The sequence below is a fragment of the Hylobates moloch genome, unplaced genomic scaffold (assembly GCF_009828535.3).
Source record: "Hylobates moloch isolate HMO894 unplaced genomic scaffold, HMol_V3 SCAFFOLD_140, whole genome shotgun sequence".
Lineage (NCBI taxonomy): Eukaryota > Metazoa > Chordata > Mammalia > Primates > Hylobatidae > Hylobates > Hylobates moloch.
Window position 1 is genome coordinate 41,009 of NW_026652415.1, and position 15,175 is coordinate 56,183.

The 15,175-nt window shown below is 34.9% G+C and overlaps 1 protein-coding gene across 1 annotated transcript in view; it reads right to left on the reverse strand.

Moving 5' to 3' along the window:
* LOC116464039 (cilia- and flagella-associated protein 47-like) overlaps nucleotides 1–15,175 on the reverse strand; it is a gene marked incomplete at its 3' end in the record, with an annotated part of 36,784 nt that overhangs the window by 12,979 nt on the left and 8,630 nt on the right. Inside the window, exon 4 of the mRNA XM_032147303.2 lies at nucleotides 10,616–10,840. Within this exon, the coding sequence (XP_032003194.2) occupies nucleotides 10,616–10,840 (225 nt within the window). The remainder of the gene's footprint in view (nucleotides 1–10,615; nucleotides 10,841–15,175) is intronic.

A 15,175-nucleotide genomic window follows, 5' to 3' on the forward strand; every position in this document is an offset into this window, starting at 1 on the left:
CCTAATGGAGATTCAGATATTCAGGTCTAACTCAGTTAGTGAACCTAGAACACCACTCACCAATAAACATTTAATAGGAAAGAATCCTACATCTAGTTCTCAATTCTGGAAATACCCTCAGAATTTGCAGTCTTGTGATTACAGAGAAGTTGGAAAAAGAAAAAGGAAAATGGAGGCTTAAGATAATTCTGAAAACTCAAACCTTGAAGATGGTGCAGATGACTGAGAAAATAGAAGTGAGGAAGGGAACTCTTCTTGGGTGGTCTTGGGTGGAGGCAGTGTCCACTGTTCTAGAGTTAAGTCTGACATAGCCCTGGGTCAGTCTAAGTTAGTAGTAGAAATCATACTGCCTACATAAAGTTCCTTTTTTGGGAAATAAAACATAAACCTTTCTTTTTGATTTTCACACAATTCCTGTCCTCATGCACATTACTTCTGTGAATCTTCATTAGAGTCAAATTGGTATAGATTTAAATAAGATCTAATTTTACATAACACCACTCCTCAGCAAGATTAGCCAACCTACAGCCTATGTAGAAATGCAATGAGATGATGTCTCCATTAAGTTGAAATCCTCTAGAGTAAAACAAAACATACAACTCAGAGACATATGAAGAAACTGGAATATTTTCTTGTGCCCAAAGCCAAGAGAGAATTTCAGTATGTACGTGGTCACTTCTATCAAATGTTACTGAGAACTGGAGGAAAATATCAGGGAACCATTAAAATGGGAGCTTCTTGAGGAGGGAGCCTATGTGCTATTTACTGGAGTATCCCAAAGTGTCCACCAGAGAGTAAACCCTAGGTAAAATTGAGGACAAGAAAAATGCATTTTTTTCATTTTTAAAGGCTGAGATTGTTATGAAGACTTGTTTTATTCTTTTCATTTTGAATCTACCTCAAGGCCTAACTTCATCAGTGCATAAGACAATATTTACCTTTATGTCTTATCCGTAGATTTTACATCTTGTCAGTAGTTTTATAAAGAGTTGACTTTCCTAATTGATTTGATTAAACTTTTACATACTAGGTTTTCTATTTGAATATTTTTTCCAAGTTCGCATTGGGTGGATCAAAACATAATTAGCTGCAATTAGTTATTAAATGCTAAACTTAATCTCTAAAAATTTCTTTTTTTTATTATTATACTTTAGGTTTTAGGGTACATGTGCACAATGTGCAGGTTTGTTACATATGTATCCATGTGCCATGTTGATTTCCTGCACCCATTAACTCGTCATTTAGCATTAGGTATATCTCCTAATGCTGTCCCTCCCCCCTCCCCCAACCCCACAACAGTCCCCGGAGTGTGATGTTCCCCTTCCTGTGTCCATGAGTTCTCATTGTTCAATTCCCACCTATGAGTGAGAACATGCAGTGTTTGGTTTTTTGTCCTTGCGATAGTTTACTGAGAATGATGTTTTATTTTCTTAATCCAGTCTATCGTTGTTGGACATTTGGGTTGGTTCCAGGTATTTGCTATTGTGAATAGTGCTGCAATAAACATACGTGTGCATGTGTCTTTATAGCAGCATGATTTATAGTCCTTTGGGTATATACCCAGTAATGGGATGGCTGGGTCAAATGGTATTTCTAGTTTGAGATCCCTGAGGAATCGCCACACTGACTTCCACAATGGTTGAACTAGTTTACAGTCCCACCAACAGTGTAAAAGTGTTCCTATTTCTCCACATCCTCTCCAGCACCTGTTGTTTCCGGATTTTTTAATGATGGCCATTCTAACTGGTGTGAGATGGTATCTCACTGTGGTTTTGATTTGCATTTCTCTGATGGCCAGTGATGATGAGCATTTCTTCATGTGTTTTTTGGCTGCATAAATGTCTTCTTTTGAGAAGTGTCTGTTCATGTCCTTTGCCCACTTTTTGGTGGGGTTGTTTGTTTTTTTCTTGTAAATTTCTTTGAGTTCATTGTAGATTCTGGATGTTAGCCCTTTGTCAGATGAGTAGGTTGCAAAAATTTTCTCCCATTCTGTAGGTTGCCTGTTCACTCTGATGGTAGTTTCTTTTGCTGTGCAGAAGCTCTTTAGTTTAATGAGATCCCATTTGTCAATTTTGGCTTTTGTTGCCATTGCTTTTGGTGTTTTAGACATGAAGTCCTTGCCCATGCCTATGTCCTGAATGGTATTGCCTCGGTTTTCTTATAGGATTTTAATGGTTTTAGGTCTAACATTTAAGTCTTTAATCCATCTTGAATTAATGTTTGTACAAGGTGTAAGGAAGGGATCCAGTTTCAGCTTCCTACATATGGCTAGCCAGTTTTCCCAGCACCATTTATTAAATAGGGAATCCTTTCCCCATTTCTTCTTTCTGTCAGGTTTGTCAAAGATCAGATAGTTGTAGATACACAGCATCATTTCTGAGGGCTCTGTTCTGTTCCATTGATCTATGTCTCTGTTGTGGTACCAGTACCATGCTGTTTTGGTTACTGTAGCCTTGTAGTATAGTTTGAAGTCAGGTAGCATGATGCCTCCAGCTTTGTTCTTTTGGCTTAGGATTGACTTGGCGATGTGGGCTCTTTTTTGGTTCCATATGAACTTTAAAGTAGTTTTTTCCAATTCTGTGAAGAAAGCCATTGGTAGCTTGATGGGGATGGCACTGAATCTACAAATTACCTTGGGCAGTATGGCCATTTTCACGATATTGATTCTTCCAACCCATGAGCATGGAATGTTCTTCCGTTTGTTTGTATCCTCTTTTATTTCATTGAGCAGTGGTTTGTAGTTCTCCTTGAAGAGGTCCTTCACATCCCTTGTAAGTTGGATTCCTAGGTATTTGATTCTCTTTGAAGCAATTGTGAATGGGAGTTCACTCATGATTTGGCTCTCTGTTTGTCTGTGATTGGTGTACAAGAATGCTTGTGATTTTTGTACATTGATTTTGCATCCTGAGATTTTGCTGAAGTTGCTAATCAGCTTAAGGAGATTTTGGGCTGAGACAATGGGCTTTTCTAGATATACAATCATGTCATCTGCAAACAGGGACAATTTGACTTCCTCTTTTCCCAATTGAATACCCTTTATTTCCTTCTCCTGCCTGATTGCTCTGGCCAGAACTTCCAGCACTATGTTGAATAGGAGCGCTGAGAGAGGGCAACCCTGTCTTGTGCCAGTTTTCAGAGGGAATGTTTCCAGTTTTTGCCCATTCAGTATGATATTGGCTGTGGGTTTGTCGTAGATAGCTCTTATTATTTTGAGATACATCCCATCAATACCTAATTTATTGAGAGTTTTTAGCATGAAGGGTTGTTGAATTTTGTCAAAGGCCTTTTCTGCATCTATTGAGATAATCATGTGGTTTTTGTCTTTGGTTCTGTTTATATGCTGGATTACATTTATTGATTTGCATATGTTGAACCAGCCTTGCATCCCAGGGATGAAGCCCACTTGATTATGGTGGATAAGCTTTTTGATGTGCTGCTGGATTCGGTTTGCCAGTATTTTATTGAGGATTTTTGCATCAATGTTCATCAAGGATATTGGTCTGAAATTCTCTTTTTTGGTTATGTCTCTGCCAGGCTTTGGTATCAGGACGATGCTGGCTTCATAAAATGTGTTAGGGAGGATTCCCTCTTTTTCTATCGATTGGAATAGTTTCAGAAGGAATGGTACCAGTTCCTCCTTGTACCTCTGGTAGAATTCAGCTGTGAATCCATCAGGTCCTGGACTCTTTTTGGTTGGTAAGCTATTGATTATTGCCACAATTTCAGAACCTGTTATTGGTCTATTCAGAGATTCAACTTCTTCCTGGTTTAGTCTTGGGAGGGTGTATTTGTCGAGGAATTTATCCATTTCTTCTAGATTTTCTAGTTTATTTGCGTAGAGGTGTTTGTAGTATTCTCTGATGGTAGATTGTATTTCTGTGGGATCGGTGGTGATATCCCCTTTTTCATTTTTTATTGTATCTATTTGATTCTTCTCTCTTTTCTTCTTTATTAGTCTTGCTAGCGGTCTATCAATTTTGTTGATCTTTTCAAATAACCAGCTCCTGGATTCATTAATTTTTTGAAGGGTTTTTGTGTCTCTATTTCCTTCAGTTCTGCTCTGATTTTAGTTATTTCTAGCCTTCTGCTAGCTTTTGAATGTGTTTGCTCTTGCTTTTCTAGTTCTTTTAATTGTGATGTTAGGGTGTCAATTTTGGATCTTTCCTGCTTTCTTTTGTGGGCATTTAGTGCTATAAATTTCCCTCTACACACTGCTTTGAACGTGTCCCAGAGATTCTGGTATGTTGTGTCTTTGTTCTCATTGGTTTCAAAGAACATCTTTATTTCTGCCTTCATTTCATTATGTACCCAATAGTCATTCAGGAGCAGGTTGTTCAGTTTCCATGTAGTTGAGTGGTTTTGAGTGAGTTTCTTAATCCTGAGTTCTAGTTTGATTGCACTGTGGTCTGAGAGACAGTTTGTTATAATTTCTGTTCTTTTACATTTGCTGAGGAGAGCTTTACTTCCAACCATGTGGTCAATTTTGGAATAGGTGTGGTGTGGTGCTGAAAAAAATGTATATTCTGTTGATTTGGGGTGGAGAGTTCTGTAGATGTCTATTAGGTCCACTTTGTGCAGAGCTGAGTTCAATTCCTGGATATCCTTGTTAACTTTCTGTCCCATTGATCTGTCTAATGTTGACAGTGGGGTGTTAAAATCTCCCATTATTATTGTGTGGGAGTTTAAGTCCCTTTGTAGGTAAAAATTTGTTTCTTAAAAAATTCTAGCTTAATCCCTAAACATAAGTTGCTCATTTATTGCAGAGTAGATATTTCACATGTACAAAAGTTCTTACCTACTATATTATCAAATTTAAATTGGGAAGCTGATAACATTTATGATTATTTTGCATTTGAATACATATATTTCCATGATGAAACATATGCACATATCTTGAATTAATGACCCAATTTTATTAACCATACTGTCACTTTCTAAATGTTAAGTCATTTTATCACAGTCAACATATCCTGATAGGCATGTATTTGCAGATAAAGAGCAAATAAATCTGAATGGTGTGGCTTTAATGTCAAAATTATTCTTCCATACCTGCATCCTCGCATCATAAAATGTCATAACACAAATGACCCATGTTAATGTCAACACTACTGGGAGCTGTGCCAAAAAGAATTCTACAAGAATAACACGACGATTGCAAGTTCCATAGAGTTTAATGATGCTGTCACAAAGTTGTTTGATTTCCATTATATACATACAATCAGGATTGACTTAAGCATGTAAGCCTCCTTCTTTTGCTCACAGTTAATATTTATTATATTTTCAGAGTAAAACTAACTTTCTGAAAAAAATGCATTCAGGTGTTGGACTTACTGAATTAGAGCACTTACCTTATTGAATCAATTATTGAGGACCAAAAGTAGGAAGAGGTAAAATTAAAAGCTATGTGCTTTCTATTATAAACTTATTAAAATTTAAATAAAGTTTCCATTCAATCTAATAAATGTGAGGATATAATTGATAAATACTGGCTTTCTGACATTTTTATGTCAACAAGACATTTATTACTCATAAAACGGATTTTTAAAATAAATATTCCATTTCAGTGACAGTGACATCACAAGAATCAATTTCAGTATGTCACTAGTGGTTACTATATTGGAATAGTTTAAGGAAACATCTAAGCATGTGAAAGCCTTAGGCCATAATTCATTTCATTTAACATCAATAACAATAACAATCTACTACACGTCATGTGATTCACATTATATTATTTCTAATTCTTTTTTTATTTAAATTTTAAGTTCAATAGTACATATGCAGGTTTGTTATATAGGCAAACTTGTATCATGGGGGTTTGTTGTACAGATTATTCTGCTACTCCAATATTAAGCCTAGCATCCATTAGTTATTTCCCTGATGTAATTCTTCTAACAACCAAGTTAGTTATGGAATTATCACCCTTAATTTTACATATTGAACTTAGAGCTAAAACAGGTGAAGTAACTTGTGCAAGGTCACAGGAGTACAGAAGAGTTGGAATATAAGCCTATATCTGCATGATTCAAAAGCCATGTTCCTTCAACCCAGTTCAGTGCACCCTTCCAGGATTACTTCTTGGATTGTTTCTTTGAAATATTTTCATTCTTAGATGCAATTCCATGAAATAAGATACTATACTGGTCATGCATAAGTGAGGAGGATATAGCACTTTAATTTTTTATTTTCTTTTTTCCTTTTTTTATTTTTTTGTTGGCAATTTTAGTTTCATGCTTTAATCTAGTTTTCTTATAATTTTTAAAACACAGCAGATGAAACACAAAGTTGAGTCGAAATACATGTTTTTTTTATTGTACTTTAAGTTTTAGGGTACATGTGCACAATGTGCAGGTTTTTTATTTTTTGAGATGGAGTTTTGCTCTTGTTGCCCAGGCTGGAGTACAGTGATGCGATCTTGGCTCACTGCAACCTCTGCCTCCCAGGTTCAAGTGATTCTCCTGCCTCAGCCTCCCGAGTAGTTGGGATTACTGGCGCCCACCACAGGGCTCAGCTAATTTTCTGTGTTTTTAGTAGAGACGGGGTTTCACCATGTTGGCCAGGCTGGTCTCAAACTCCTGACCTTGTGTGATTCACTCGTCTCAGCCTCCCAAAGTGCTGGGATTACATGCGTGATTCACCGCACACAGCCCAGGATATAAAATTTTTAAGGATAAAAGTGAAAATCACAAGTGGAACCAAATTTACATATAAGGAGATGTGAGTTGCTTTTTCTAAGTGTATTTATTTTGGTGAATTAACTATTTATTTAAAAACTCAATGGATGGATTAAAGACTTACATGTTAGACCTAAAACCATAAAAACCCTAGAAGAAAACCTAGGCAATACCATTCAGGACATAGGCACGGGCAAGGACTTCATGTCTAAAACACCAAAAGCAATGGCAACAAAAGCCAAAATTGACAAATGGGATCTCATTAAACTAAAGAGCTTCTGCACAGCAAAAGAAACTACCATCAGAGTGAACAGGCAACCTACAAAATGGGAGAAAATTTTCGGAACCTACTCATCTGACAAAGGGCTAATATCCAGAATCTACAATGAACTCAAACAAATTTACAAGAAAAAAACAACCCCATCAAAAAGTGGGCGAAGGATATGAATAGATACTTCTCAAAAGAAGACATTTATGCAGCCAAAAAACACATGAAAAAATGCTCATCATCACTGGCCATCAGAGAAATGCAAATCAAAACCACAATGAGATACCATCTCACACTCTTATAAGAGTTATAATAGCTTTATATTCTTCTGATGGCCTACTTCTTAGTTACAACGTACGGCAGAAAATGTTGATATTCTGCGTCCGTTTTAGTTTTATACTACACAAATTACAAATTTTTAAAAATTTTATTATTTTCAATGAAAATTAATTATATCATAAAATAATAACTATAAACAAGTGAAATTGTATCAAAGGATGTTAGATATGATATTGGTAAGCTCAAGCTGCCGTAAGAAAATACCACAGGATAAGTGGCTCAAACAACACATTTATTCTTTCACCATTCTGGATGCTGTAAGTTTGAGATCAAGGTGCCAAAAATTTGGTTTTAGGTGAGGCCTCTTTTCCTGGCTTGTAGATGGCCATCTGCCCACTGTGTACTCACATAACATTTTCTGTATAATAAGAAAGGGAGAGAGAGAGAGAGAGAAGAGAGAGAGATCTGGCATCTCTTCCTCTTCTTTAAAGGACATCCATCCTATTGGATTAGGGCCCTACATTTAACCTTAATAACATCCTTAAAGGCCTTGTCTCCAAATAAAATCACATTGGGGGTTAGGATTTCAACATATGAATTTGGGATGGGTCACAATTCAGTCCATACCAGACACAAATGACAAGAAATATATTACTGCAAATATATCCATACAAAATTTATTATAAAATATAACATCCAATTACAGAATATTGTTTCATAATATAACACATATGGTATTGCCATGGTCTAAATTATACCCCTCCACAAAGTTCATATGTTGAAACCCTAAATTTCAGTACTTCAGAATGTGACTGTATTTGGAGTTAGAGTCTTTAAAAAGGTAACTAATGTAAAATGATGTAATTAGAGTGGTACCAAATCCAGTTTGGCTTGTGTCTTTATAAGAAGATGAAATTTGAATACACAGAAAGACACCTGGGAAATGGTACACAGAGGAAAAACCACGTGAGGACACAGCAAGAAGAGTTTATCTGCCAGCAACTAGAGAAGCCTCGGAAGAAACCAACCCTGACAATACCTTGATCTTGGACTTCTAGCATCCAGAACTCTGAGAAAAAAAAATTTACGTTGTTTGCTGCAGCTTGACCCTCTCATTTGTTACACTCTACTTCCTGGAATGCAAATTTTTCACCCTTTCTTTTACCACTTTTACATTTCACAGCATTTTCTTCATTCTTATATAAATGTCCTGCAATGCAATTTCCATGTTTTATTCCTTATACCGCACAAATTCAAAAGGTAAATATCTGTGAAAGAAAATGTTAAAAAATAAATATGTAATGAACATCGGCCCCATTCCCCAGTGATCCTGGGTGTTAGAAATTCCAGATGAATGAGATGTGGTTTCTGCCCTTAAGTTGCTCACAGATTTGTGGGATTCACTGACTCAGGGATAAGTCAGTGGAGTTGAAAGTGATTTACAAAATTCCACATAGCTGTGTTATTTCCTTAACTGATATAACCGTTCTCATTCTCCCATCTAGATTGAGTGCAGAAGGATACAGAGAAAACGCAAAATTGCATCTCCATGTATCTTTAGGTCTTCTACCCAAAGAATCTCTTTACAGAAATTCTGTTATTTGTGATTAACAGTCAAAATTTCACCCCCGCCTATCCATGCCAGATGGCACCTGAGAAAAGGTAGACTCTTTGTCAAATAAATACCGTTTTAACTTCAGGTTTTTTTACTTTCATGATTACCTTCTAAAGCCATGTATCTAATATTTATATTTTTCATTTGCTATTTTATATAGAAGGGTTCCTCACATTGTATAAGAACTCTCAGAATTAGGATCATCCATGCTGGATTTGGGCTTACACGAGATAGGGAGAGGGACTCCTATATTTGTACATGAAGGTCGGTGACTGCATTTCTGGATACTTGTTCTTTTTTTGCTGTGCCTCTTCTCGGCCTGAAATGTCTGTGTCATGTGGGCATATGCTGCTGATGTCTGAGATGGGGATCTTCTGTCTCTGCCCTTACACCCGTCAAGGACCAAGAGGTCTCCTGTAACTGACTCAGACACTCCCTAGTCCTCATATATTTGTCATTCCTATTGTGGCACCATGGCCAGACAACTGCCACTCTTCTGCCTCTCCAGTGGGGTCCCTCTAACATCCCAACCCAGAAACCGCCATGACAAGCTGTCTGGATCTTGATTCAGTCACTTTAAGCGATTTAGAAACTTCTAGCTACCTTGTAATCCACAAGGAACCAAGCCAATCTTGCCTTATTACCATGATATTGAGAGCCTAAGTATTGAAAGAAAATATTTTAAGTAACATGTCCAAGTTTTAATACATAGTATCACTAGGGACTCAAAAATCCTGATTTGGAAATAAAAAACTGAATGTCAAATCTTTAATTTGTGTTCCTGCTGTAAGAGTATTCTTGCCCTGCATCTCTATTCCTGCTAGGACAGATGAACATCTCTGAGCAACTATGGAGCAGATTCCATAAACAAAGAAGCAAAAGAGAAAATCACAATAATATATCTAAAAATATATTAACCATATTACATAAATAATTACAAGTAACAAATGCCATTTTAATTGTATAGGAGCATGGAAGAGGGAGTAATAATACGTTCAACTCAATGCTAAATGAATTACTGCCTATGGATGTGGGATGTTTCAGTGTACATGGATGTTGCAAGCGCAGGCTAAAGAAGCAATGTAAATTCACCGGTACTCTTCTCAGAATGTAAATGTACATTGTTTTTCCATTTCTTGGCGACTTGCCATTTAATCTTCGCAGAGGAACACAGATATTATGACAATTATTTTTCCTTTCTTTTGCATCAACCATTTAAAATTCCTTTCGCCTGCCTACTATTTTAATATTAAAAGACTTTACCTATGCAGACTAAAAGTCCACAGTACCCATAAATTGAGATGATACTAATAATAGTTTGAGAAATAAAGCTTGTTGGTTTCATCCCGTTTTAGCTAAATGGATTTATATATTTGCTGTAGGCCAGGATTTTCAAAATGAGGTAATGGATCAGAAATATCAGCATCACCTTGAAACTTGTTATAAATGAAAATTAACTTTGAAAAACTCAATGTGTAAGGGTCAGTAAACTGTTGTTTTAACAGACCCTCTCAGTGATTTTGATGCATGATAAAGTATAAGAATGATTGCATTAGATTAAAAATCCAATACATCATAAAATGCTTATTGGCTATTAAGCATTATATATTTTTCAAAATGTGTGAGATATATATACATTACCATACATATATATGTGTGTGTGTGTGTGTGTGTGTGTATTTGGTTAAAAAGAAAAATAATATCAAAGTCTATCTATCTGCTCATTTATCTAACTATCCAAGCCAGAGTTACATGCTTATATGAGCACATCCAGGCACTTACTTGAGAAAGTCCAGAAGTGAGGAATGTTGCAAATGGAGTTGAATTACCCTTTTTTCATGGTTATCTACAGGTAAAGATTGACTTGAATTAATTCCAGGTGGCATTTTTCCACTCAAATGGAGCAGCACATCATAAATGGTCTTATTATATTTGGAAAAGTCATTCTGTCTGGAAAACTTTTGGGGTGGCGAGGTTGATGAGTAGAATTGCATTTTATATACATCCCTATGAGAAAAAGACTTTAAATTAAAAACAGTCTCAAAATGTTATAGTATGGGGAAAAAAAAACGTGGTCAATTCAACGACTAAATTAAACTCTATTAAAATCAACTTAGTAAGAAACTCCATAATACACTTCACTGGGCTACCACTTGTTGGTCAAAAAAGATTTGTTAAATATTATCATAGATTTCCAGTATCTCTTTTAAACACACATAATTATCTAATGTTGCAACTGTCAAATCTGAAGTATTAGATTATGAATAGATTGGATCTTGAGAAACAGAACAGAGATTGAATTTAAACCCATCACCTACTAGCTGAGTGAATATGGCAAGCTATCTAAACTCATTGAGCTCAATTTTGCATGATATATATTGGAGATAATAAGGTCTATAATAGTTTCCAAGATAGATTTCAAATGTTTATCACACATGTATATACAAAAATAATTTACACACATTTTCTCAGTATTTGTATTTTAATGCTTAGAAGGGCAAATCCTGCACATTGGCTTAATAAGCAGGGATTTTCATTTTAAAGATAAAGCCCACAGTTCTTTAAATAAGATACTGCAATCTCTAATTCCTAGTAATATTGCACAAGGTTGTGATGCATACTGACTTTTAATGAAGTTAAAAATTACCACTATTCTTGCTGTCTATAATTTATTAAATATCTCACACCACATTGTCTAATTGTTAGCAATGAGAGTCACAGATGTATCACTTGCTTGGATTGACAAATAAGTACCTGAGGCCATTTTGAATGGCAGTTACCCACTTTGGTAGACAGGAAGTTCACACAGAAGAAAATACATTTCACTGGGCAAGAAATAGACTACCACTGCTCTTCCACTTATTGCATGACATTCTAAGTTACTTGACTTTTCTGTTCCTTAGTTTCCTCATAAGTAATGGGTATGATAGAGCTAGTGTATCCTGAAGTTACCAGCAAAGAAACAAATATTTTATGGAGAAAATTAGCACCACTATTGGTCAAGATTAATGCAAATTAAAAGGAACAATAAGCAATAAAAATAGACACTCAGGGATCCCAGGTATTATAGTTGTAAGACACAGGTTTTAAACTAACCATATGTACTATGCTCAAAATTGATAATTTTGCCACGGAACAATAAATTATACAAAATTTGACTAATGGAGCATTCACAAATAAAAATCTGAATAAATAAAATTAAGAAATCAATGGATGAGCCTAACAGTAGATTAAATCAAATAAAAACAAAATTACTGCAACGAAATATAGGTCATAGAATAGTATTCATACTGCAACATTTGAGAAAATGAAAATCATCCTACCTGCAAGACTAATGATGCAAAAAAAAGAACAATGATGTTGATAAATATATAGGCAAATATTAACTGATTAAAAACCATAATTAAACAAAAATAATAGTATTAAACATTATTAAATCATTATTGTTTAATAACTCCATAGTTGCCTATATATAGTTTAACTATATTCATTTTGCTCTTACATATATATTAATATGTTAAAGGATTTTGTTTATTTTTCAATTATGAGAATCACCTATTTGGAGATTGAAAATATTCAAAAGGCTCACCCATCACTATCACCAGCAAACATGCAGTAAAATGATTAACAAATAAAACTCTTTTAAAAATAAGAATTGTAGAATATCTCATTATTGTTATACTAGTGTGCAAAAGTAATAATTCAAGGAACACAACTAGAATGAGTTATTATAGTCATTTTCATTTTAATACGTAGCTTGAATCTAAAGTCAAGTTTCTATGACTTTGTTGGACACTGTTGGCAGTATAAATAGGCAAGATGCCCAGAAATGGAGGTGACACTTCATTTTAATACTATTAAATTTATCAGTGAGCTTGCCAGCAGCTCAAAGCTGCAAAGAGAAAAGCATGCTATGCTATATATATGTGTATATATATACATACATATATAAGTATATATGTAATATATAAGTACATATACAAATATGTGTATACATACATATATGTATACATCTATATGTATGTATGCACATATATATATACATACATGTGTGTGTATATATATATTATATATATATATAAATAAAAGTCAAATGTTCCTGAATCAAGCTGGGGAAACATCCTGCAAAGAAAGGTGAAATATTATTGATAAAACATAATTTGGAAAAGTGCTCTCTTGAAAATGATGAGTTTTAAACTGACTCTCTACTGCCAAATACAAGAAGAGTTGGTGAACATGATTAATGAAATTAGAAATACATAACTATATTAACATAATCCTAATTAAATTTATTAATAATAGCTAAGATTTACTGAAGACTCACTAGGTCCTAAGGTCTGCTCTGACATGCATTAAATATATTATCTCATAAATGTTACAACAACTGTATTATCTCCTTTTTTACAGATGAGAAAATGGAGACATAGAGGAAATATTTTCCTCATTTCAGATCCTCTTGTTATGAAAGATAAAACATTCTACTGGATGGATTTGATTTTCTATAAGATTCTAGTATTATACTAAATGAGAGGCTCTGGGATGGAATAGGTAGCTTTGGAACAAGCTTTCCTTAAGCTTCCCCTTAAGCTTCCTGACTGGCATTCTAGGATGTGTTATTTGTATGTGGCAGCTGCAGGAAGCTTCATGCTAGAGTGGAATCCTTGGATAGCACCTATATGTACTGCAATTACTTCTCTCAGAATAAGTGGGACTTCCAGTACGATTCAAATGACTCTATCATTAGTTGCTTAGAGATCTTCCCAGAGGTGTTTATAAAAAATGTTACTTCTACAATTCACCCAGCTTGAAAAGAATAGACTATAATATTTACTACATTTTCTGTGATTATCTCTGAAACATAAATTGTGTTTTCTTGTCTATTTCAAGGGCCACTTCTATCTTCTGGTGATTTGGGGAAGAGCAAAAAAGAAATAATACCTAAGGGCTTCTAGGAACTGAAAACAGACTGATGCCCAAAGTCATTAATTATAAAGGAAGTGCAAATTAAAATCCGAATGAGATATTATCTCATGCCTGTTAGATTGACTTATAAGAAATATGAACAATAACAAGTTTTGGAGAAGATGCGGAGAAAAGGGAACCCTTGCACACTTCTGGTAGGAAGGTAAATTAGTACAGTGATATAGGAAACATTATGGAGGTTCCTCAAAAAAATAAAAGTAAAACTAGGGTTTTCTAAGCATAAAATCATAACATCAGTGAAGACAGAAGTAAGACTTCTTTTATTTGGATGCCTTTTGTTTCTTTCTCTTGTCTGCTTGCTCTGAAAAGGACTTCTCATACTATTTTGAATAGCAGTGGTCAGAGTGGGCATCCATGTTTTGTTCTAGTACTCAAGGAAAATGGTTCCAGCTTATGCCCATTCAGTATGATGTTGGCTGTCATAGATGGCTCTTGTTATTTTGAGGTATGTTCCTTTGCTGATGACTCTGTTGAGATTTTTTATCATGAAGGGATGTTGGATATTATTGAACGCTTTTATCACATCTATTGAGATGATCACACAGTTTTTGTTTTTAATTCCTTATATGCAGTGAACCACATTGATTAATTAGTGTGTGTTGAATCAGCCTTGCATCCCAGGAATGAAGCCTACTTGATCATGGTGAATTAGCATTTTGATGTGCTACTGGATTCAGTTTTCTACTATTTTATTAAGGATTTTTATATCTATGTTCATCAGGAATATTGGCCTATAGTTTTCTTTTTTCAATGTGTCTCTTCCAGCTTTTGGTATCACAGTGATGCTGGCTTCCAAGAGTGTGTTATGGAGGAGTCTTTCCTCCTTGATTTTTTGGAATACAATCAGTATAATTGTTAGCAGCTCTTCTTTGTATATCTGGTAGAATTTGGCTGTGAATTCTTTTGGCCCATGGCTTTTGTTTGTTAGTAGGTTTTTTATTACTTATTTAATTTTTGAAATCAATATTGATCTGTTCAGGGATTCAATTTCTTCCTGATTCAATCTTGAGAGGTTGTGTGCTTCCAGGAATTTATCCACATTCTCTAAATTTTCTAGTTCTTGTGCACAGAAGTCTTCATAAACATCTCTTAGGATCCTTTGTATTTCTGTGGGATCAGCTGTAATGCCACATTTAGTGATTTTGATTGTGCTTATTTGTATATTCTCTCTTTTTTTCTTTCTTAGTCTAGCTAGTAGTCTATCAATCTTGTTTATCTTTTCAAAAAACCAAGTTTTGGTTTGGTTGATTCTTTGCATATATTTTTGAGTTTCAAGTTCATTCAGTTCTGCTCTTATTTTAGTAATTTATTTTCTTCTGCTAGCTTTTGGGTTAGTTTTCCTAGTTTTTCTTTTTTTTT